This window comes from Macrosteles quadrilineatus, unplaced genomic scaffold (assembly GCF_028750875.1).
Source record: "Macrosteles quadrilineatus isolate MER2022 unplaced genomic scaffold, UCM_ALF_1.0 Scaffold_9__3_contigs__length_116548681, whole genome shotgun sequence".
NCBI lineage: Eukaryota > Metazoa > Arthropoda > Insecta > Hemiptera > Cicadellidae > Macrosteles > Macrosteles quadrilineatus.
Window position 1 is genome coordinate 28,142,466 of NW_026542602.1, and position 26,261 is coordinate 28,168,726.

The window sequence follows — 26,261 nt, forward strand, 5'->3', positions numbered from 1 at the left end:
CATACATTTTCAGATCAAGAAAGAAATGTCCTATCCTAACCTAACATGAGCCCATAACAATATTTACTGCATTGTTATTATTATATAAAAAGGTAATCATACCTTTTTAAATTATTTTAATAAAAATCAAGTGCTGACAAATCTACACGGAGTAAATATTTCCGTAAACGATTCCATGAGCCAATCCCTTCACTATCCCACTAGTTCACTGTGTGTCCGGGGGTAGGGTGATGGGAATTAGGCCGGGAGAATTACGCATGACTGCCACAGCTAGGGGGCTCAGGCTGGCCTGGCCCAGGACAGATTCAGTCCTGTTGTCGCTATACCACACTACTCATGCTTCTCACTAGAGGGCCAAACCTACACTACACTAGGGATTTAGCAACAATCTAGGTCCAAGAAGACAAAGCGTGGTTTCACATGAACAAAGCTGCAACCGAATGCAGACAAAACCCAGAACTCCTTTGTACCCCCCCCCCCCCCAAGAGACTCCGTGGATGACATGGCAACGATAAAACTCCTTGGTTTCCTAGCTGGAAAGCCCATATATACTGTAACCACCACACTGTCCATGTTGCCACACTGCTTGCTCGAGTGAACTGTCTTCTGAGACGCTTCTGGAATTGTGTCAAATGTTTCATTATCTTAATCCTCACGATGGCACTAGGTACCAGCCTAGGCTTGTTTTAGGAATTAAATTCCATTCTGGCGATATTTCCAGATATATTTTTTCCTAGGACGCTAAACACGAGCCTGGGATTGTTTTTTGCATTATTTCAAGCTAGACCTGGGGGTTGTGGCATTGTCACTTAGATAAAATCCATTGGTGACTTGGCGGGGATCGAACCCGGGACCTCAGGGATGGAGGTCCCGCGCTCTAACCACTACGCCAGCTCGCTCCCCATACTTCCAGATATAGCCATAGATTAAACCAAATGGGCAGTATGTTTAATCTATGACATACGGTAGCTTTATTGTGATATAACGCTCATTGGTAAATCGACTCACTCCACTCCACTCGGCGACTCGACTTTGTTTTGTTTGTGTGGGTGGTGATCGAACCTGGTCTGCTTTTCCGTGACACTGATGGTACTGTCAACGTCAACTGTCACTCAGTCAAGTCACTCATAATATTGCAATTAGGTTGAGCTGAACTCACTGTCATAAATTTAATTTTTTTTATTATTGTGTACAGTGTATTTTTAAATTAGGTTCCATTGCTATATATTTTGTGAAAATGAATGATAAACAAGAATTTAATGAAAAGAAATATATTTTAGAAGCTCACAAAACAGTGCTACAGCAACAGGTAGCTTATCATTTTCTGCTTCTCCTGCTCAAATATTAGGCCTAAGTAGTTAAGTTAACTGGGTACAGTTTCTTAACTGGGCTATGCTAATATCGATTGAAACTATCTATTCGATTAGTAAACTTTCATGCTATTTTTTCACCATCAGCAAGTTTGGTTGGTTAGGTTAGGTTATGATAGTTTAATTTTATAATAGATATATACAAAAATATTGATTATTATACAATATTTTCAATTCGATAGTATTAATCAATATTAGCGTATATGAACTTCAAAACAGTATTAATGATGTTTTCACAGCAAAATTTCTCGGTACCGGTAAGCTTGACTATATGCCTAGTAAAAATCAGGTTGCAGTGATGCGGGAACTAGCCAACTGAACTACAGTAATAGCCTGAACCCTTGTGCCTATTGTGTGAGCATGGAGGTTGGTGCACCGCGCAGCCTGGGCCTGTGAGTCATACTTCTGGCTCCAGTACCACTTCACAAACTTTTTTGTTTCAAGAAAAACATGAAAATAAATTGCATCCGGCTTATTTTTTTGCATAGGGCCTATTCCAGTTAACCAAACACCACACTGGTTGACTTACAGTAAGTTATATCAATATTCAAGAAGATTCAGTTACCGTATATCAAATTTAACGTGAATACCCTATTTAACATAAATACCATACTTAAACTGTTAAAAACCATGATTCACGGTTTGCCCGATTCGCCATATTGTGTGTTTTCCATATTTCACTTTGGCGTATAAAAATTGTTAGTAAATGTGGTTTATAAAAAGCCCCAGCGGTGAGTTATGAGAAGAGCTGTGTTGGTATTAAGGGCTCTAAGTTCCCTTATGGAAAAGAATAAGTTGTTGCTTAGGTAACTTAGGCCTAAGTTAGATAGCCTTTGTACTAGGTATGTGGAAGATGTAGTTGTTGGTGGTCGGATATATGTTATATGTAAGACAATTGTCATTTTGTTTTGATGTTTAAGTATTAAGTTTTTCTAGACTTAGCCTAACTTATATAAATACATACATATAGGCTATATATGTCTTTTTCCCAATGACTTTGAAGGGTTGTACTAAAGAATGAACTCTAACATCATGACCTATCTTTTCAGCCAAGCATAGACTCCATTGCACAGATACCCGGAAGTGATACGGATCAGTTGTTTGAGGTAAGTGATAGATAGATAGACTTATTTGATCATTAAACATTATACATAAAATGCAATAGATCATGTCAATAAATAGTAAGGGTATCGGAGAGATACATGCGCAATCATATGAGCTTTATTTTGGTGTAAGTTCATACTAAAACTTCCCGTAAAATCCCGTGTCTGGCAATGATTTTGTCTCGGTTTCGGGGATTTTCTCTCTTCAAGCCACTTTACAAAGACTCTGGGCTTCGGATCGAGGCATAACTGCTACCTTTGGGTGTTTAGGTGAACTACGTCCACTCTCGAGGAAACGCAGCACAATGGCTGACTGCTCTTTTGTAATTCGTCAGACTGAAATATTTGAATGCCAATCGTGTTCGCTGATTCTGCATTGGCATGTGCCTGTTTGAAGTATGGCCGCAGTGAACGTGTTTTAAAGGATGACTATTTATTAGGCTACAGTATCAATGCTTGTAGAGGGAGGGGGAATTTTTACCTAATCCAAATCGCGTTTCCTCCACTTTTTTGTGGTTCAATATACAAATAAAAATATAATTTGTTTAGTTTGTTTGTATTATTGTGTGTGTTTATGTTTTTCCCTCTCTTGGTTACAATTTATTTTCTTGTGAGATGACAGGATCATTAAATTTGTTGCCACATTTGCCAATTTGTTGGATGTTGTATAAAACCATCCCCAAGTGTAAATCAAGCTCAATATTTTCCAAAGGCCAAGACGCTCATAAAATAACAATATATTTTTAAGATTTTTTTTTTTCAGAATGAAAGGAGAAAGCAAACTGGCCTTGGGTACGCAAGTTTCAACTACATAAACTCCATCATCGGGAGTGGTGTTATTGGTGAGTATAACACATAACATTTAAGCTACCGCATAGGTAACGGAGTCATTCCATATTGATACAACTTTTAGTTACCAGTAAGTTATGTTTTGTGTATTCTCACAGATGTGAAAGTATAAATGTATTTATTGTCATACTGCAGCAAAAACAGCCGTTTTTTTTATACATGTTTTGGGGTGTAGATTAGCATTTTTTACTTCCTATGGAATGAAGCGAAAAATCAAAGAAAAATGAAGACATGGCTTTTTACATCATTTTTCCATATAGAGTAGACTATCCGGACTCCTCGGGACTAAGGCCAGTCCGGATATTGGTTTTTTCGGTTAAACCGACGTCCCCAAAAACTTGTTAAAACGGACAGTTTACTGTGATATTTGACTTAAATTTGGGAGAGCATTGTATTTAGACACGTGATCACTGGTCTCAAATCTTTCCTACGAGAACAGTAGTTTCAGTACCACCCACTTCTTGCCGATCTAGTCCGGTTAAACTAATGTGCTGATAAAAATTGTCCGGTTAAAGAGATGTCATTTCCGCCGAGTGTAGTCCGGTTAAACCGATGTCCGGTTAAAAGGTGTCCGGATAAGAGGGAGTCTTCTGAAGTAACAGTTATTATGGATTGAATCCATTCTTATAGCCTAATCACCTAAGCTAATTAGACATGTGGGACTACTGAAGTCAAAATAAGGGAGAAACTCTTCATTTGAAAAATTAACGTCTTTCTACAAAAAGCTTCGAAATACTGTACTCTCTCTCTCTGGAACAAAATCATCATGTTTTTTACCAAGTTACTACACCAATACACCAATCTATTCATTGCAGTAACAGTTAGGCCTATTAATGATTAATTTCAAGCTTACAATTTACCTAGATGCTACAAAGATAAATAGATAGAAAAGTTTGTTTTGATAGGAGCAAATATTTAAACACGACATCTAATCGGTTGTCATGATTTTATGTTTTCTTTTTTTTATCAAAATCTTTTGGGTAAATACGCATGTTTGCTTTAATTGCAACCTGTATTATTTTTTTTTTTACAAAAACAATCACTATTTTACTTAAGGTTGGCTTGTGGTAACAGCAAGCACTAAACAAAGTTTAGAGTATCCAGCAAAGCAAGGGGTGAGCCGGTACAGTACAAAGGTGAACTGTAGGCCTACTGATAAAATGTTTGCGGCAGTGACCAGGATCCGAACCCTTGACATTGTTGCCTTGGGCCCGAAGTCTGCGACGCTACCAACTGAGCCACCGACTCACCAACGGAAATTCGTTAAAATAATAGTGCTGCAATCTGTTGGTAATCCTTGTAACTTTTTAATGCTATTGACCATCATAGAACCCATGGTTTATTTGAAATAGCTGTCAAAAATATTCTTTTTAAATAGTCTTTCAAAATCCGGGACATGAGTACCTTTATGATGGTCCCAGGGCTAAGACCTGAAAGTTATCACGAAATTGATGACGTATAAATAAACCTATTACATGAAATTCTACATACCTATGTACCGAGTTTTGAGGCCATCAGTGAAACTGTCTCTTAGTTTATCACTGCCAAACATACAAATATACAAACCAACATCCTCTTTTATACTTACAGTTAAAGCATTTAAGTTAATGTTATCTTAGTATCCTTTTTTGAATTGTAGCTTCTAAGTTGTACCCCTGTCAATTCAAGGGATTTATAAGTATTTATAAATTGAATTAAATTGCAATTTTAAAATCACAAGTCTTTCGAAGAGCTAGTTTTACATTTTTTTTTAGTTGAGTTTGTAGAGAAGAATAATGTTGCTTTCTCGATTCTTTTAAAACAATGCCTAATTATAATGTCACTAACCCATTTAATTTAAAACAACAGGTTATCTAATGCCAAAGAAATCTACTATGATTTGATAAAAATTAACTGGACTATTATCTTTAGGAAACGGGAAATAAATAATGGAAATTTATTAGGATTCAAAGTCATCTTCTTATCAATGTAATTATTCTGTAGATATTTTCTTTTGTACCAGAACCATATTAGTTTCTTATCTCTTTCAAATTTTCCATTCAAATAAGAATTATACATCGGAGCAACTAATGTAGTAGAATATTCTACAAGAAAACTGGTCAGATAGCACAGAAAATAATTAAAACAAACACCAGCCTCTAAACATTTGAAAAAAAATTTAAATAAATTCTTCTGTTGTCAATTCTATTCAAGGCATCAAGTTAATCCTCCTTTGACATCCCTAACTTATTTTTTAAGCTAAAAATAAGCACAACAAATATACGAATAACAAACAGATTCATTCCTCCGCTGCAGCAAACCTACATACTAAGCGAATTTCTATTTGTTGGATTTTCACTTAAATCTTTTTAGCTAACATTAGGTTTGACGAGTACCTAGGTTTTCTGCTACAGGGAGGGCGATAAAGTGTGTTTTTAGCAAAAGTATTAATAGCTTTGTATAAAATCAATATATTTGCCAAGTTTGTTTAAAATATATCTAGGATTGTACAAATTTTAATCACCACGCTAATAAACCAAATACGTAGATTAGGTTATAGACCCTAAGCAATCTTAATAATTAAATAATAATGGTGTGTTTATAGTTAATGTTCAGGCTTTCAATGTTATTAAGTTACTAATACTTCAATACTGATTGCCATGTTATGTTTGCCACATCAATTGCGTTTTTTGCGTTTAATGTCAAAAGTAAAACTCAAAATAACTTATAGGCCTACTTTCGCTACCACAATTATATGGAATTTACGTTCGCATAGACCAGCGAACGTAAATTAAAGCGAACGTTTAATCTTTTTTATTAAACCTTTTGACTAGTCTATTTAAAGAGTTCTTCAAATGTTAAACAACTATTTTATTTATTATTAATAAATACATTGTAAAAAAGGACATTATATAATAACATTATATAATATTAGACTATAAGAAGAATGACGAAGCACCTGTGCATTTATCTAAAACCTCTGTACGTTTATGTGCTAATAAACATGATTTGATTTTGATTTGATTTGAGCGACGCAATTGCGCGTCGACTCGTTTCTCACAATAGACCACTGACGCATATTTGCGTCAGCTGATCACATTGAAATAGACTTACGACGCACACTTGCGTCGGTGTTCAATGTTATTAATCAGCGTATTTCTTAGCAACGGTCTATTTTAAAGCCCTGATTTTATCGTATCGGTCTAGAGGGATATCTGCCGCAAATGTGCGTCGCTTGGTCTGTGGATATGACGATTGATTACGTCACACAACAGTTGGCAACATTGTTGTTTACATTGTGTATTCTGCGACATCTCAGAACAGATGTAAACGTTATAACCTTTGCAGTTTTGGCGAGTGTTTGGTGGAGTTTCTTTATTTGTTTGTGTAAAAGCTTGAAACAACCAAAATTACAACGACGCTTACGTGCGTCGCCTGGTCTATTGAAAAGAAAATGTAATCTTTTTATCTGGATTTCATTAAATAGACTGACCGACGCATATATGCGGGGTTTCAAAATTTGCTCAAAACGATAAATAAAAACAATATTTATTGCTTACTAATTCAGTTAAGGTTAATATGAAGTCAATTAGTCCATTCAAACGATATTTCTCTTTTGGTCTGTTGGCAATGTTATTCCTATATCACTTGGTCTGTAAGCAACGTCATGATCATTCCTTTTGGTCTGTAGGAGTGACCGGACCGACGCATATGTGCGTCGCTCGGTAGCAAACGTGTTAATGATAATTAAATTGTCCATTTAAAATAGATTACAACTTATACCATTTCATATATATTTATCATCTTAAAAATAAACAGTTTATGTGATTTAAGTGTTATTGGACATATTTTTTATTTATTTTCCGTAAGTAAAAACTCCTCAAATTCACAAAAAAATTAATAGATAAATAGGTTTTGCAATCCCGTTAATCCCGGGATTAAAAGACGGAAATCCCATGATTTCTAGGTAGAGTAAAGACCAGCTGTTGTAAACATATGTAAACTTGATTGTAAGCAATCAAATCAAAATTATTTATCGTTTGATTTACTTAAGTTTGTAGCTTAGTGTTGCATTCTTTTCAATAGTTTGTCATATCGATAGCATGATAAACAATAACACAGTCGGAATAGACAAAAGTATCACCTCAGCTGCTTATTTGCATTAGCAATATGGAAAGCAAGTTTGAAGTTGTTTTGAGAGGTTATCTGTAGCCTACATGAAAAGAATTTTTGTTTTCTATCTTAGTTTGTTTTATCTTAGTTTGTTGCAATATGATGAAGAATATAGTTCATCACACGGTCAAAAAGTGTCTTCTCATCAAATGTACAAGCCCTTATTCTGCAATGAAAGTTTAAATTTGTGAGAAAAATTAAGTTTTTCTATGCTACACTGGACCGTAGTTAGTGTCAAATATTATTTAAAATGTCTCCAGTTAATAACCGTCAAATATTATTTAAAATGTCTCCAGTTAATAACCTTAAAAATTATGTATAAAAAACCTACTTTTTCTTTGATTTGTCATTCTTAAATTTTAGAGTTTTTCTTGAAAAACACAGAACGGCTAAACTTGTGTTTTCTGTAAACAACATAACTGCTTAACCCTCCGAGTGTCCCTTGTTTTGGCCTTAATCTGTAAAATAAAACGATACCTAACTCGATCCAGTTCAATCCGATTTTGTCAGTCATAGAGCCTTCGCCGTAAACAGTGTTTGTGAGTCGCTGCAGCGACAGAAAACACTACACAAAGTGTGTTATGTGTCGCTGCAGCGACAAATAACAGTCGGAGGGTTAAAAAAATTTTAATAAAAATAAGGCAGAACCAATAGCAACATATGCAAGCAGTCATGAGTGGGAACCGAGAGTAAGTAGGAGCTTTAGCCCCTGGGTCCGTCTGGTACTGCCGATAGGTCTGATCAATGGTCAGGAGAAGCACTGCAGATAGAGTAGTGTATTTTTTTTTAGCCTGGAACTGTTATACACATTACTTCAGGCTAGTCCTAAAGGGGGTCGCAGCATTATCACATAGATAAAATTCATTGGTGATTGGCGGGATTTTAACCTGGGACCTCGGGCACCAAAACCCTGTGCTCTACCAGTAGACCAGCTTGCTCCCCGAGTACTGTAGTTCAAATCCCTTCTAGGACATGTCTATTTTGCAACTTGTGAGGAGTTTACCTATTTGCAGCAAAACTTTATAAGAGAGGCCAAACAGTGGACCAACTCCATTATTCACAGACAACACGTCGACTGGGTGTAGTTTTACAAAATAGTTCTTTGTGTTCATTCTTTGTGATTTGTACCCCAAATCAGGGATTTGCTACTTTTTTACCACCTTAACTGAAATTAGGAAAAAATCATTATCCAAAGAGGCACAATCAAATCAGTGAGCAATCTGTGGTGCTCAGAGGGTTAACAAAGCTGGCTGCAAGTTTTGGTATGGTGTGATATACATCCACATGCTGATTGTAATGCTTTGTTTGCAGGTATACCGTTTGCGTTCCAACAAGCAGGTTTTGGTCTGGGTCTGGTATTGTTGGCTGTTGTAGCCCTCGTCACAGACTACTCTCTGCGACTCATGGTCCGATCTGCTCACATCTGCGGAAGTTTCTCCTACTCTGGTATCATGGCTGCAGCGTTTGGATCTACTGGGTTCTTTCTACTGTCTGCACTTCAGTTTGTTTACCCATTCATCGGTAAATACAGTTCTCTCATGTAATTCAGATTATTGTCAGAACAATAATTATTTAAGACCATTTTAGTAAAAATACCTTAACCGAAATCAAAAAATTTATTTACAAAAGAAAAAAGAAAAATAAAGAAAAAAAGTTGTTATAAAAAAATATATAGAAATTGAAGAATTTAGGTCTTTAAAAGAATGTAGTAATAGTCTGTAAAAAAATGAATTGATAGGACTTTATATTGTTATATTATGTACGAGTATATCATTGTTCCATTAAAGTTGTACCATTTCCATGATTAAATAAATGAACTTGAAAATTGTAGAACAGTTCATAATCAAGAGATTATTTGCACAACTATTATAATGCTACATAATTTTAAAGATGATGAAGCAGTTTGAGTTAACATCATGAGGTACTGTAATGGATAGATGGAATTAGTACAATACATAAGAATGCAAAGAGATAGTTATGAAAAAAGTGAGTGCACATGTTCTAAAGAGAGAGAGGCTAGTTGGTGAGGCCAAACATTGTAGATACTAATGGTTACTAAGATAGAGTAAACTTTATTAAGAAGCAGTGTAGGAGTCCTATACTCTGTCTTATGTTTCCCATGTGTTCTAGCTATGGTAAGTTACAACGTGGTGGTAGGAGATACAGTCACCAAAGTCCTCGTGAGGATGTTTGGACTCTCGTCTACTGCTCTGTTAGCCCGCAGAGATTTTGTAGTGTTACTTTGCACTCTCTCAGTAACGGTTCCTCTTTGTCTTCAGGTAAGCTTTGTTTGTTTGTATACCTGGAATGCTTTGGATATGTGCTTTGTCTGGAAATAAGTAGGTTGCCAGTTCCATTGTGAGTAAAGTCATTGAATTTTGGATTGTTTGAAAGTAGACCCCTCGGTCCTTAATTGTTTACAAACACACATTTGAATAATATGATACTGTAAAAAAGGAACTATTAAAAGTGTGAATAAGCTCCAAAAATCAAAAGTCAGTTCAAGTTTGGACCAAAAAACGTTAAGCTCAGTTCAAATTAAGCCAAACTTTTGTATAAACACTAAACAATATACCCTACAAATTTGTTTTACTACTATAAATTATTTCAGTGGTTATTAATAAACCAAAGTGTAAAATGTACCAACTTCCTTCCTTTCATACAGCTGATTCATATGATAATCTTTCATTAAAACTATGGCGTTATTTATCAACTCTTATTTTTGTTTGACAGAAAGACATGGCTCGATTAGCAAGAGCTTCCATGGTGTCCATATTCTTCGTATTCTTCATTCTTTTCACCATCACATTGAGGTTCTTCACTTTGTTCGGAGTCGTGTAAGTAATATTCAATCATTATTGTTCCTGATTGTGTGGTTTTTCATACACATACGGCAGACCCTCTATAATCCAACATTGCTTCATTCCAGTAATCCGGTGTCTTTTGACGGGTGTGGATTTCCGCAATCGCGGCGAAATTCTGGTTACCTCCCACGGCTGTGTAGACATTATCATCGTCTCCCACAGTCACGGAAACATCATCGTCGGCTTGCACGATCGCGGCAAATCATGGCCATTTCCCAAGGTCCTGTTGTCATTATCCTTGTCTTCCGCGATTGCGGCAAAATTCTTATCCATGTCCTGCGGGCATGTAGACATTATCATCGTCTCCCGCGGTCACAGAAACGTCATTGTCGTCATTGACGATCACGGAAAAATCATGAACATCTCTCTATTCTATTATACCTTTGGGCTTTATCCCTTCTGACACAACACACCTTTGAATCCTCATTTCGATTCCGGTATGAATTGTTGATAGCAATGTACATTTTTCCTATCCTTCCACTTCACAGCTAGGTTGGCATCCCTGCTTCGCTGAATCACTCGTCCCATTTCCAATTTGGCAGAATCAAATTCCTCCGGCCTTTTCAGATTGACTGTGCCTACAACATGTGTGTTTCTTTCTAACAACCGCTTACACAGTCCTGGAGAATTGTACCAGTTATTGATATACAAAATATGGCCTAAATCAAAATTATTTAATTGCATAATTGCATTACCACTGCTTCGCTATCAGGAATGTTAGAAGCTTTACCATCTCATATGTATATCTTAAAATCACCACAATATCCAAAAGTTCATATATTTTTATTCCTAAACAAACCCTTTTAAGGGATAGAACTGAACATAAAATAACCGTACCCTTAGCTTGACAAGACTTTCATTGATCGCCAGATTTTGATTCATAGTGTACGTGTGCATAAACTTGACTGGGACGGTGGCGTCGTCCTGTAATCCAGCTACTAGGAGATCACGAATTGTGGATATTTATAGGCATGCACTGTGGATGTGATACTCCCAGGTGTGGATTAACGTCCGAACTAGTGAGTATTACGACTATCGGCAGTACTACTCTGATAATTAATTAGACCAATTTGTTAATACCAAGGCAAAAATGTGGTTCGGATTCCACTATAAATTGTAGGTCCCTTAGTTGCCATTAGCTGTTTGGGCTATTAATAAACAGCTGTGTCTAAGGAATATGTTGGCTTTAGTCACTAACAAGACTAAACGATCGCGCCACTCATCCTACACTCATGTCCATTGATACTTTGCTTAAAATACCTACTTTTCATGGTCGCCATTTCAATGAAAAGTATTTAAAGTAACGCATGTAGGATATGATGGGTCAGAGCTTCTTACTTAAGCTTATCTCCTCACTCAACAAGTGAAGAGTGAACAGTGAGATGAATTCTTTTCGGTGTAGAAGGGTCTCTCTAAGAACCAGCCTGTGAGTTTTTTTTTCTTGAAAATTTATGAATTATTCTGTTGTTTAAATTGTTCTGGAAGGAGATTGAAGTATTTAGCTCCTTTGTAGGATGGATTTCTTTCAGTATGTGATAGTTTGTGGATTGGAAGGGTGAAATCTAATGCATGTCAGGCGTTATGATGGTGTATCATCATCTCCTTTGGTCATGGCAAAATCTAACCGTGCGATTGCGGAAACACAGTCCAAATCTTATCCAACATCATTGCCGTAGTAGAAAAATATTGCTTAACATTCAACAATCCAAAACCAGTATTTTCTACTCCTTTGGTCATGCCAAAATCTAACCATGCGATTGCGGAAACACAATCCAGATCTTATCCAACATTATTGCCATAGTAGCAAAATATTGCATAACATTCAACAATCCAAAACCAGGATTTTCTACTCCTTTGGTCATGGCAAAATCTAATCGTGCGATTGCGGAAACACAATCGAGATCTTATCCAACATTATTACCATAGTAGCAAAATATTGCATAACATTCAACAATCCAAAACCAGTAGGCTATTTTCTACTCCTTTGGTTATAGCAAAATCTAACCGTGCGATTGCGGAAACACAGTCCACATCTTATCCAACATCATTGCCGTAGTAGAAAAATATTGCATAACATTCAACAATCCAAAACCAAAATTTTCTACTAATTCCGATTTTGTTTTTTTTATTATAAAAACCCGAAAAACCAACAACTGACAAACCCTTTTAAAGAGGTAGCCTAATTATGTATCAAGGAGAGTGATGTTTGTTGATTGTTTGTGATGTTGTATGCGGGTGTGAGCTCTTGAACAATTTATGCTCCTGGGTGCTCCAAACCTGGCTACGCCACTGAACAAAACATACTAGCTTAAGCACTCCATTAACTCATCCTTCACTCATATTTGAGTTAAAATATGTCCTGTTACCTCATTATCTTAATATAATAATACTTATATGCCTATATGGATCTAGCTAGCTTTGCAGATTAACACGTTCAGTGCGGAATACCTTCAAACAGGCGCTCGATAATGGCGGCGAGGCCCGGGCGAAGCCCCGCAGCGCAACTGAATCGGTGAACGCAATTGGCATTCAAATATTTCAGTCTGACGAATAAAAAAAGAGCAGCGGTGATTGTGCTGTGTTAGCCCGAGAGTGGACGTAGTTCACTGAAACACCCAAAGGTAGCAGCACTGCCTGGATTCGTAGCCAGTGTCTTTGTAAAGTGGCTCAAAAAGAGAAAATTGCCGGAACCGGGACAAAAGTATTGCTAGACGGGATTTTACGGGAAATTTTAGTACCAACCTACACCAGACTAAAGCTACATAATCTAAGCTACAGGCTGGCAACGATTATAACGTTCCCTGGCAAAGGCTGAGCTCACACTAAACTAATGTGGAAGAGTGGCATGACGTCAGCTTTAGCTGATGTCCGCCACCAGTGCTAGTGTCGGACATCATCTATTGATGATGCCCGCACTCAACGTGTTAAGAGCTGAGACAATCAGAAGATTAAGAAAGTTAATTTCCTCTGTGGCACAAACAATGAATTTCTCTGTCCGCTATATGCGTCCCTAATGACGAAATGTCTGTCATCTGTCCATAAAGATTTTTCTATTCTTAGCTTTGTTCGACTTTATTCCTGCAATTCTCTTTCTCCTTGCAGGCCACCCACTGAGGATGCATTTGAATTTTCAAACTCTGGAGTAATCCCTGCAATTGGCATCATGGCTTTTGGTAAGACCCTATAATTTATTATGAATTGTGCTATGTTTCTTTCAAGTGTATCTACAATGTGATTTGTCAGTATATCAGTATGCCTCTTGTAGTACTATAAACCGAAGTGCTCGCTATCAAGTATCAAATTTGCTATAACAGAAGAGAAAATTATATCAGTAAACTCAAATATAATCGGATATGAAACGTGTCTCAAAATAGGATTGAAATGTTACACTGTAGTTCTTAGTTAGTAAACTTCTTTACTTACAGTATCCACTTAGGCCCGGTTCACACGAACGACTTTTCTAGCTGACTAGGCTTTGACTAGGTAAGCCCGACTGGGTAGCGGACCACAGGGTCACACCAGTTCACGCAAGCGACATGTCCACGGACTAGGTGAAAATATCGAAATCAAAACCACTCGGTTCCATCACTGGTGCACAATGAGAACAGAGGTAAGAATGCGAGCTGCAGCGGGACTACCCGATCGCTCGTGTGAATAAGGCTACGTGTACTGCTACGCAGCTCGACGGGGAAACGGGGCCCGACTAGGTTTTGGGACATCAAGCTCGAACACGACTAGCTAGTCGGCGTCCTACGGTCGTGTGAATGGCTACATTTGATCTTGTGGTCCGCTACCCAGTCGGGCTTACCTAGTGCTTACCTAGTCACAGCCTAGTCTGCTAGGTATGTCGCTTATATAAACCGGGCCTTAATATCGGTAGGTAGCTGAGTGGTCATAGTGCTTGTTTGGTAGTCAAAAAGTCACCGGTTAGATCCAGAAAAAATTCAGTAGCCTTTGGTTTGAAACTGGACCAGCTGCACTTGTTCATTGGGTTTTTACTTTTAAATAAACAGTTCTGCGTTAGAAACAGCTGAACTTAGTTAAGTAAGAAAACTTCACAAGGCATCTAACCATAGCCACCTCCAACACAAGACACGGCAAACAATGTGGCAACGTTGCACTCGCTGGCCTAATGTAGTAATAACTGTAATTACATACAATCAAATTTAGCATTGCACAGATGCTCCGTATGAAGTTAGTGATGCAGTTCTTTGATTGGCTAGGACAGCAGAGTTGCCACTTTTGTCTCGCCACATCCTTGTAATTAAGGATTATATTTGATTATAATATCCCACCGATCCATACTTGGGAATAACGAATAGAAATTCTATCGAATAGCACTATTCATTAGTTTTTTTGGCTAACTTCTATTTTATTCGTTTGTTTTTAAATTAACTAACTAATAACTTCTATCAGTTACTTTTTACGGGACTAACTAATAACTTCTAACTAGTTAGAATTTTCAACTAACTTTCCCAATTATGCGGAAGCATCTCAAATACTGGTTATTTATTTCACGTGATCAGTTAGGGTTGCGTGCGGCCGTGAGAGGTCAGTGCCCTTGTAGACAAACAACGCTGGGGGTGGGGAAAGAGAAAGTCAAAGTCCAGTTGCTTTGGAATGCAGTGGGCCTGTGGAAGGGTAGTGACGACCATTATCAACACCCCAAGCACTGAGGGGTGGGAAGGGGAAATGTTTGTTTGGTGATTGATATATCATCTCAAGTGTCAAAACATTGTCTTTAGTTGATGTTCATTATCTGACAAGTTTTATGTCATTTGTTTATGTTGTAGTAATGTAAAATGTGACAATGTTTGATTAAAACACAAGTACCAGGGTACCGATCTTGCTCGAGGTGTTTGATTTGTTCAAGAGGTAAAAAATATAGCTTATAAGCCTACAAATATTTTCAGTCTTACTACGATTAATTAAGTAGTAAAGTCAATTCGTTTTTGTTAGACATCCACTTATCCTCAATTTAGTCTACAAAACTTTTTAATTTGGACGATCAATCTATAAAATGTCCACAATAAGCTTCAATCAATATAAAACTCATGATACATAACATCTGTTATCTGACGACCGTTATTGCATTAAGTCACTGGGATCGTGGAACGTTGCAACTATAATTACGGGATGGTGTAATAACGCATCAATTCGTGCAGTGCATCGTCGAAAAATACAAATCTCCTTTGCCTTTCCTTTAGATTTTTAGTTCAATGTCAGTGTATATTGTTTTGCAGTAAAACACTTAATGTTTTTGAACAGTCGTAATTATCCCTTTGGTTAGTAAGACATCATACAATGCAAATGTATTATACAAGCAATTTTCAATAGCATTGAAATTGGAGGAAATCGTAGGAGCCATTTTTAAAATCATATAATGCGCAATCTTTACTCATATTATAGTATATATTAGTAACCAAGATGTGACATTAAAAAATACTTTAAAACAACTGCCCAACGAACAACTAATTTCTACTAAAACTAACTTTATTTTCTATCAGTTAGTTTTTCAACTAACTAATAACTTCTATCAGTTACTTTTTAAACTAACTAACTTATAACTTCTATCAGTAACTTTTTACGGGACTAACTTATAACTTCTAACTAGTTAGAATTTTTGACTAACTTTCCCAACTATGCACCGATCCCACACTAATCGTTCATTTATACTTGGTTGTGTCCGCATCTACTCGTGGTGAGTGATACCTTCAATTGGCTTTCCGCAGCGTTCATGTGTCATCACAACGTGTTCCTACTGTACGCCTCCATAGAGGAAGCTACCCAGGAGAAGTGGGACAAGGTCACTCATTACTCTGTGTTTGCATCATTCCTTGTCACCGTCGTGTTTGGACTTGTTGGTTACACCACATTCACTGGATATGTGCAAGGTTAGTCTTCATTTCAGTTGGCAAACATAAAATGACAAGGCTTATAGATATTGTTTATATCCATGAAGGTGTTATAACCTCTGAATCACCTGTTATTAATTTTTAAGTAGAGGAAATTGACCAAAATACTTTGGGTTTTGTTGGTTATAGGGTTTAATCTCTTCCATTATTCTAAATGCCACAAAAGTGTCTTAACAATAAGATTATTCAGTTGTAATATTTAAAAAATATATAGGTATTAAAACGTGTTCCCTTTTGTGTAGTTAGCTATATTGTATTAACGGACTGTGCTATAATTTTAGCTGTTTTATGACACTAAACAATAATTTGTAAATATTCAAAAGTTAATAAACATATTTCATTTCATTAACCTGGTTGAACAAATAATACTTCCTGTTGAAAACTTTAATTATTTAACATGTTATTTTTTTATTAAGTGTAGTATGATTACAATAATCTAGAAACATATGTCTTCTACGTATTTTATCCTTTCCTTTGATACCTCACATGTGTCCTACACTAAGTTATAAGGTAAAATGTTGAAATAGGCGATCATGAACCTTAAACAGTTTTCTGTATGGTATATAGCAAACCATAATCCAACCACTTTTTATACGTAATTCTTACATTGACAATAGCACAACGAGTCACATCTGGTACAAGCCATTCTATCTACCTTATATTGAGGTAGAATTACGTAAAAAAGTGGTTGGATTATGGTTTTCTATGTACCGTACAGAAAACTGTTTAAGGTTCATTGTTGCCTGTTTATGACTATTGACTAATCAGGAAAAGACTTTATTACAGTAATTCTACCTCAATATTAAGTAGATGGAATGGTGTACTAGATGTGACTCTTTGTGTTGCTGTCAATGTAATTGTAAAACATATAAATAAAAAATAGGGATGGACGGGATTACATTTGATTCGGGAATTTTTCAGGATGGAATTTGATCCGATCGTCGGGGATTTTGCCGCTTCACGAGTGTCGATTACATTTTTATGTTTTTATAGATCAGTGCCACAAACGGTGATTTTGTTTGTCTTTTTTTGTAACGCATTATTCAAGACTTTTAAAACAAACCCTTTTTATGCACAGAAAAATATCCCGTCAAGTCCCGTCCGAAACTAAAAATTCAATCCTGCCCATCCCTACAAATCAGCAATGAGAAACAGGCTCTACAGCAACAATTGAGAGAGAGATAAAAAAGAATACCATCACAAAATAAGCCCTCCTTGTGTGTCTACTGCATTATGAAATGAATGAAATGAAATGAAATAAATGAATGAAATGAAATAAATGAATGAAATGAAATGTGTTTATTGTCCTTATAATTTTCACAAATTATTGACAAAGTCATTCAACTGCTAAGGTTTATAGCATAGTCAGTTAATAAATACAGTAAGATACAATATAGCTAACTACATAAAATGAGAAATTTTACAATACATATTTTAAATATTACAATTGAATAGGTGATCTTATTCTTAAGAAAAATTCGTGGGGTTTAAAATATGGCAAGTGAACATTGGATGGATACAAATCTCCTTTGTTACCTGTAAACAACAGTCATTCTTCCTTCTTTTCAACAAACAACACCACCAGTCAATCTAAAAGAAGCAATTTACTTTGCTCCCCTTTGTAGATAATAATAACTAAACATTTAGATTCAGGTAATCTTCAATTCCTAATGTGAACTCTCGTATATAGGTGACCTGTTGGAGAACTTCTGCTGGGACGATGACCTGATGAACCTCTCTCGTGTGGTGTTCAGTGCCACCATACTGTTGACATTCCCTATAGAGTGTCTGGTGACCCGGGCAGTTGTGGAGGCTGTGTGGGGACATTTAGACACTGCACGGGCACATCGTGGTGTCACTCTCTCTATTGTCATGGCCGCCTACTTGGTATCTGTCAGCACTGACTGCCTGGGTATTGTGCTCGAGTTAAATGTGAGTTAATTAATTTCTCATGTTTCTTTTTCTATTTTGACCTGTGTAATGTGTAACGTGTTTCGATTGATATTCAGTGGTTATTTTGTTTACATTTTTTATGCAGGCTATTTGTTTTTTATAGCACCATTTACATTTGTTTATAATTTGTATAGGGAACAGTACAAATCTATCTTTGCCTTGTTTCTTTAACATTGACCGTGTGTTAGAAAGCATTATTAATTAATAGGCCTACAACAAATTGCATCGGGGTCTAGAATTGATCCCACTTGGAGTTGGAAATCAGCATCCTTGAAGTTAGAAGGCAAGCACTAATAACTTTGTCTAATATTTTTAATTTATTGTAGGGATGGTCAAGTCTCGAAATTTCGGGAAATTTTCGATCTCGTTACACGAGACGAGATTACTTTTTGGCCGAGATTTTTATCGAGACGAGAATAAAAAAAAAAAAAAAAAAAAAAAATTAAAAACGCCTGCAGAAAGTCAATGCAATACCCGCAATACAGGAGCGTGTTGTAGTTGCGTTTCCTTTTCGAAGGCGTTCTTATTTAATTAATTGTTTTAATGTAAATATTACTTTCATTATTTTAATAATATTACTTTAATAACATTTGAGAAGTTTTGTTAAGTGTAAGCAGTGTGAGGAATGTTTTATTACTATAAAAAAAGTCAAAACAAGTAACTATTTTATAAAAATTAATATTGCTTTTATTTTATGATTTATTTTATTTTAGGATAAGTTGAACTCTATCCTAACTGATATCACCATGTTTCCTAATCGTAGGCATTTTTAATAAGTTAGGCGTGATTAATAAAAAAATGTTATGCTGATGTTATTTAATGAAAGATTGTAAATATTCTTGCCTATTATCATTATTTTAGTATTTAAACAGTCATCTAACAATGTTACAAAATCAGGTAAAAATTTCAAATGTGCATTTCCCGTTGTGTATGAGAAGAGAAATCTCGTCTCGATCTCGTCTCAAAATTTTATGAGAAATAAAAAATCTCGTCTCGTCTCGTCTCGAACTAAAAATCCAATCTCGTCCATCCCTAATTTATTGTCTTACAGAAGCTTTAATATTTGTGTACCAACTCTTAAGTTTTATTTCTTCAATTTAGTCTGTCTCATGTTATATGTTTTGTTTCTATCAAAGCCCTACCTATGAGTATACAGGGTAAAAAATTAAATTTTCCCATTGTCAATTTTATAGTATCGCAATTTGTGGCCCACAATTTAATGGTGCTAATATGAATGTTTATAAATAATCAATATGCTGTAGGGTGTGCTAGCGGCAGTTCCTTTGGCCTTTGTGCTACCAGCCGCTACTTATCTCAAGCTGTGTCCTGGCTCTGTGTTATCCAAGGACCAGTTGCCAGCCCTGGGAGTGGTCGTGTTTGGTCTGTGTGTAGCCTTGACTGGTCTCTATCTCATCATCACACAGTTCGGATCTGTAGGCAGCTGTACACACGGTAATCTCATGTGGTATTGTCAAACCAACAGTACAAGTCACTCGTAAATTATCTGTTTTTATATGTGCCAACAACCAAAAGATGCTACAATATGCATTTTGTTTGATTATGCCATAGATTACACATACTCCCATAGTAGATTTGTCATCCTTATGGATCAGCTGAAGACGACTTTTATGTTAGTTCCATCCGGTGCCGTTAGACTTTCGAAAATCATCAATTTTCTTACACTAAAAACAAATAGTGATCAGCTGACTTTTCCTGACATAAACATTACTTTTGCTACACAAACAATACTTTGCCTATCATCAACAAAATTACAAGTGAAGAAAAAAGAATAGGTTACAAAATATCAGATAATTTTATTAAGTTTGATAAGGATGTTTTTTTTTTTTTTTCATTGTGATCAAAAGTATTGTTCAATACTCGTCATGAAAGTCCCATTTCAGGGCTCGATAGTGTTTCCTATGCTCCTCTTCGACTTGCATGTAAAACACTATCTTGCCCCGAAATGGGTCACTTTCGTGACTAAATATACTATTCCCTACAGTTATTATAAAGCATAGAAATAAATTGGTTTTGCAAACACTAAACAAGACGTTTTAGGTTAGGTTAAAGTGTTGCCAACCTATTTCCAAGCGTACACGGATTACTTGCTTAATAAGAGCACGCTGTTTTTTGTTGTTTGGTTGGAATACTTTTGCGAGAAAGTAAAAACTGTGCGACAAAGTAAAAAGCGTGCGGCAAAGTAAGTAAATGAAGCAATTAGCAGCTTTCTGTACTATTATCAGTGCAAGGAAGCCCACTTTGTCGGGTTACTGTAGGAAAATTCATATTTTTTCTCTTGTTTCTATTAAGCTAAAAAGTTTTAAGTTACCTGGCTTCATCAAGTGATCCTTCTTTAGTATTTCACTACTATAGTTTCGGACTTGAAAATAAGTCCATCTTCAGGTTAACAAAAACGTCAATAGGTCATCTAACCAATTTGGTTAGATTCGTCGATACACTTAAAACACATACACGAACACGAAAAACACAAAAAACTAATATAATACTGTAAAAAACTGGCCAGTGTAATTAATCACGGGGGACACGTGTGGCGACGCCGGAAGATGAGTCATGACTGCATGTCCAAGTCCAGTGGATGACGTAATGTCCCTCTCCTGTCCTGACCTTCTTGTTTCTATTAACTACTATCTAAGGGAGTATCTTTTATCTATGCTACTATGGTAGTTGAAGTGACATTTAAAGTACACATTGCTAGGCTCTATGTTATGCAAGATGATTTACGTTTATTGACTGAACAAGAGGAAAATGTTCCAACATTTGTTTGAATTGCAGTGAACTAAGTACAATCACGTCATTTTTTTGCAATTATAGCATGAATTTACTGGGTTTGAGGTTTGAATCACACCAATTACCAATTACTATTTTCTATGTTGATTGATTGATTAAGCCACTCACATTACGCCCTACAGTGTACAATTATTACTGTTACTAGGATAGTTGATGAGACATCAAATACACTGTAGTTTTAAATGAGTTGTCCTTTCAGTTTGGCATGGTCAAAATGTTGGAATATCTGACAGAAATCAGTAATTTACATTGCAGTTTGCTCAATTTAAATACTAATTTTCATTCTAAAACTAAACTAGTTGAAACTTGTACATGGGAATAGAATGTCAAATCTTGGCATTCTCTTGGTTGTTGGCACAAAGACTGTTAAGTTTGTTTTATTTGTTTACATAATAATTTGTTTTGTACCTGTTATTACCTAGTGTTCTTATAACTGATTCGATGGTTTAAAATATGTAATTTAGTAACTCCTAATCTGATACACTTTACCTCAAAGTTTTTGTTCTAGTCACCGAGCTGTTGAAAAAAGACTTAAGGGAAACTTGACAATCCCAAACTATTTGCATTTGTTAATAAGAGTTTATAATTACTTTCTATTAGATATTTAAGTATAATTAAACCTTCATACTTTCCAAAAAGTTTTACAGTACACAGTAAGACTGAGTTGCTACATCCTACAAGCCACTATAAACATCCCCCTGTAGTTACACTCAATAAATTGTCTTTAAAATAACAAAACTTTGAATGCTGCATTAATTTTCACAGAGAAAACTATAGGTTTTCAATGGGAATCCGTCAAAAATCGCTTAACTGTAAGATTTGTAAACTCTATCACAAGTTAGTATATTACTTTTTTGTTTAGGTATGAATCGCTAACGTTTTTGTTAGGAAACAGTCGAAACCCTGGTCTTGATACTACTATCTTAAGTTTTTTGTTAGATTATGGTGTCTGAATCATGTATTTTTTTACTCTTATTGCAGTTTTAATGTGATTTTTGTTGTTTTTTTTAGGCTTTTTCCAAATGTTTTTTGCATGTTTTTATACACGTTTTATAAGAAAAGATTTTTGTTTAATTAAAAAACTAGTTGAGAAATATATATAGGCAATGTTATATATTTTGTGACATATATATTTGTTAAATATATCATAGGAATGTGTGGTAGTAGAAAGAAATCATGTTTTATCTCATTGTTAATGCTATTTTGTGGAAGATTGTTTAGTTTATTTTTTGTTTGTTGAATAAGGACATTCCAAATAGTAACACTGAGTGTAATTATAAAATTTGTCCTACTATTTAATTTGCTCTCTGATTTTATGGTAATAAGTCTGTGAATTTTTTATAGTAGACCTAATTAAAAACTGTTATAAAATACAAAGAAAAAATATTTAGCAAGCTTAAGGGTTAATTAGATTGGAGGATGTATTTGTTTATATATGTTTTGTTACAAAATACGGTGAAATGAACACCAAAGTATGTAAAAATAAGAGAAAAGCTTTATAGTTGTTAAAATCTTTAGCTTTGTAACCATGTTAATACAGGCAATATAGCATTTAAATATGTAATATATAATTTTTATTTTATTAAGTTTTTTTCAAGAACTTTTATTATTTTTAATGAGAAATCCAGTAAGTAGTATAACATCACTTAAAAATAACATGTATACTACTACAGTACTATAATATTGTTAATTTTGCGCTATAATGTAGTACTTAAACCTTTTGCAACTGATGTTTTTAAGGATCTACTCAGTTCAAGGTTATCTGTTGTAAAACAGTTTTAATCTGACAATAATTCAATTGTTTTGTGAATGATGATCATAATGTTTTTGCTAGGGCTGGTATAGTTTGAGATATCTTGCTGTTATTTATACTACAATGGAGTCCCGGTAATCTGAATTTGGTAATCTAAGTGTGCTTAATCTAATACAAAAAATAGGATTTTTAATGATAAATAAAACTAAGAATCAATAATGAGTGTGTGAATTAAACCTGCTACAAATGACATTAAGTTTCAAAATAGTGAGTGGAAGGAACAAAAAAAGGTGTTATTATAGTAGTTATAAACTGTATTCAACCCGGTTTTATTTATTTTCTTTATCTATGCTAATTTTCTTCAGTCGACATCACAGCAAAATATTATAATTTTGAATCATTTATCTAGATTTTGTTTTTTGTGGAATAGTTATATAGAAGTTAGAAGACACTTTGACAAGGTTACAAATAGTTTTAAATTCTTCAATTAAGTTATTAATGTTAGAAATTGTTTTGTATGGGCCTATGAATGAGGTTTCAATGCTTGAATGGATTGTACTTTTTTTTATTACTTGCTGTCATAGATGAAATGAAATGAAAATTGTTCTTTATTGAGGCAAATTTATGACCTCATGGTCCTTTCTTACAGATAACCTCTTATAGATCAAATTATTTTGAACATCATCACACTATTGTAATTGTAAAATCCACATATCAATATAAGGGAACAATGTGCGAACAATTTCAATTTAGAGATAAGGCTTTCATTTTTTCCCCTTTCTATTAGTTGACAAATGTATACAGTGTTAAGCAAAAATGTCCCTAGCAGCTTTACTTTCTGCAAGACCTATAGGTCTCTGTCCATTAAACATTTTTAGGGACCTCAGTAGCCAAAAATCAGCTTAAATCCTGTTGCTTTATTTGATTTGATTCTATAATGAATTTATATTTCATTTATAAAATACCTGATATTGTGAAAACTGTTGGATTTTGTTCCAATGTGTAGTAAAACCAATATTTATTAAAATGATTTTTTTTGTCCAATATGCTTATGGAGATTGATATAAAAAGCTATGTGTTAACCCTACGAATCATTATGGTTTTTACTTCTTGCCTGGATTGAAAATTGTATAAACTATTCTGTCGCAATTCAAATTAGTTTGGATTGTTTACATTTTAATTTTAAACCCTAACTACACTTAATTAATTTATTTTACAACTTTTGATTACTTAGTTGTTAAGATTGTGAAAAAACATTATGGGCATAATCTGTTATTGCTGTTAATAGCATGTTTATAGATATATTAGCTTAATTTAATTTAAAAAATGATATATTTTATCCACCATTGCAGGCTTAAAAATTAAATCCAAACAACAACTTTTAATTTATTTTCATAGCAGAAAATTTATATTTGCTTGCTCATTATGTTACTCTAAACATAGATAAATGCTTAAATTACCTACTATTATAAACCAGTGCAAATCAGCTAGAAATCTGCTTAGTTAACCCTCCCTACTCGCCCGGCTAATAGTAACACCAGTACTCGCGCGCGGACTCACAGTCTGTTTATACTTCTTACTGGAAATACTCTTTCATATACCTAATAAAGTTTATATAGCATCAAAATTTCAAATAATCTAAATATAGGTAAATAGATATAGATAAATTTCAAAATGAATATGTCTTGTTGAAAACCAATCAGTCAATCGCTGGCCTGTTCTTAATCCTCTTGAAACACGACATGCCTAACTTTACACTTTCGTAGCTAAGGGCCAACTGAGCCTAAGATGGTCAAAACACCGCCATTGTCCTTGGAAAGGTAGTGGGGGAAGGTAGATGCCCCGTCATGTCATTCCCTTGCAGATTCACTTATTTCGGCGCGCTTTTTCAAATGTGCTGACTCTGAATCAGCGGCGCAAGTACAGGTTTACAGGTAGCAGAGGGATGACAGGTTTACAGGAGGTAATTTGTGTATACCATGTACCCTCCTCCAAACTTCTCATAACAAGATGAATATGACTTTTCCTTACTAAAAGATATAGTTTTGATTTGACTTAAGTAGTAGTAAAAGTGTAGCAGATACTCCTGGTATCATGTATCTTAATAAAGTTGTTTTCCATATATTTTTATGCCACATATATTTTTATAGTAAATTTGGTGCAAGATACTTTTGATAGAGTTTAGGTTCCTAAAGAGAACTTTACAGTAGTTATAATTACTATTCATGAAATCTCTTCTCAATTTTCTACTTTATTATAGTAGTTGAAACTAATATTTTCATTATACTGGAGAACTTATTAAACTCTATACACAGTTGTGAAGTAGTAATTTAATAGTCTTTTTTAAACTAGTTGATCTTTCAAACATATTTTGCTACAGCTCTACTTGTTTTGGTCGCTTCCTTAAAATAGTCTAAAATAGTAATTACTGTAGCAATACTTCAAGACCATGAAGTCATTATTGTATGCACTAACATAATATCAGCATAATATGTTAACTACAATTTTACTGTACTTCTGTTTCTATTGTCAATACTACAGGCCTAGTCAAGTGGTACTTTTATTCCTATGTCTGCTGACAGATAACTTATTGTGATGTGATTTGGACCAAGATGTTAGCTGTAAATAATTAAGGTTATAGTTGCACAAAAGTAAATTGAGATATGTTTATCATATGTGTTGTTTGATGCCTTGTATACCAGCCATATACAAGGCTTGGTATTGTCTTCTTGTGAAACCTAAAACTTTCTGTCGTTAAAAGACTTAAGCTTTAATCTTGAGGCAATTCATTTGAGAACTGTTAAAGTGCTTCCTCTTTGTCAATAAACTGTTTAATGCAACTTTGTGTTTAATTTGTTCTTCTGACCATTATACTGCAGCTGGCTGGAAATTGGAGACCATTGAGCTTGTTCAAATCGGAGATATAGTTATTTGTGCAACTAGTGAGCAAAGGGAGCAATTGACTCACTGGAGAGAAATACTTACTTACGAGCCGTAGGCGAGTGAGGAATGGTTTCTCGAGTGAGGCAATTGCACTTTGCACTCGAGTTGCACATTATATTTTTCCTACAGTTACCATAAAACAAATAAATTGGTAAAGAAACGTGACATAATTTTACACAGAAGTGAACTTTTAATATGACATTTAATGTGAAGTGACATTAATACAACAGTACAACAGCTGACCAGCTGATTGCCAGCTGCCAACGTATTTCGCGCGCATACGACCTTGTCTCTCACTATTTCGTGCCTTCATGTTGCAAATCTGGAGTGAGACAAAGTACCTAGAGTGAGACAATGTTAACATTGTCTCACTAATGAGCGAATTGGCCACTTTGCTTTCTCAAATCAGTGAGAGAACATGTACATTGTTAGGTAACTGTAGGAAAAAGGATGTGTTCATTAATTATTCGATTACCACTTTACCTAAGTCTCATTCCTATGCAACGATTAATCATAATCAAAAACTATGTAAGGAAATTTGTAGTCCTTGA

The 26,261-nt window shown here is 35.0% G+C and overlaps 1 protein-coding gene across 1 annotated transcript; it reads left to right on the top strand.

Moving 5' to 3' along the window:
- Positions 1 to 1,187: 1,187 nt before the first annotated feature.
- LOC129003027 (putative sodium-coupled neutral amino acid transporter 11) lies at positions 1,188 to 25,594 on the top strand. The gene is made up of 10 exons (XM_054431226.1): positions 1,188 to 1,309; positions 2,420 to 2,476; positions 3,237 to 3,315; positions 8,786 to 8,995; positions 9,605 to 9,753; positions 10,208 to 10,311; positions 13,441 to 13,511; positions 16,071 to 16,232; positions 17,944 to 18,185; positions 19,469 to 25,594. Exons 1-10 carry the CDS (start codon positions 1,238 to 1,240, stop codon positions 19,703 to 19,705), a joined length of 1,383 nt encoding a protein of 460 aa, XP_054287201.1. The 5' UTR covers positions 1,188 to 1,237; the 3' UTR covers positions 19,706 to 25,594.
- Positions 25,595 to 26,261: the final 667 nt, after the last annotated feature.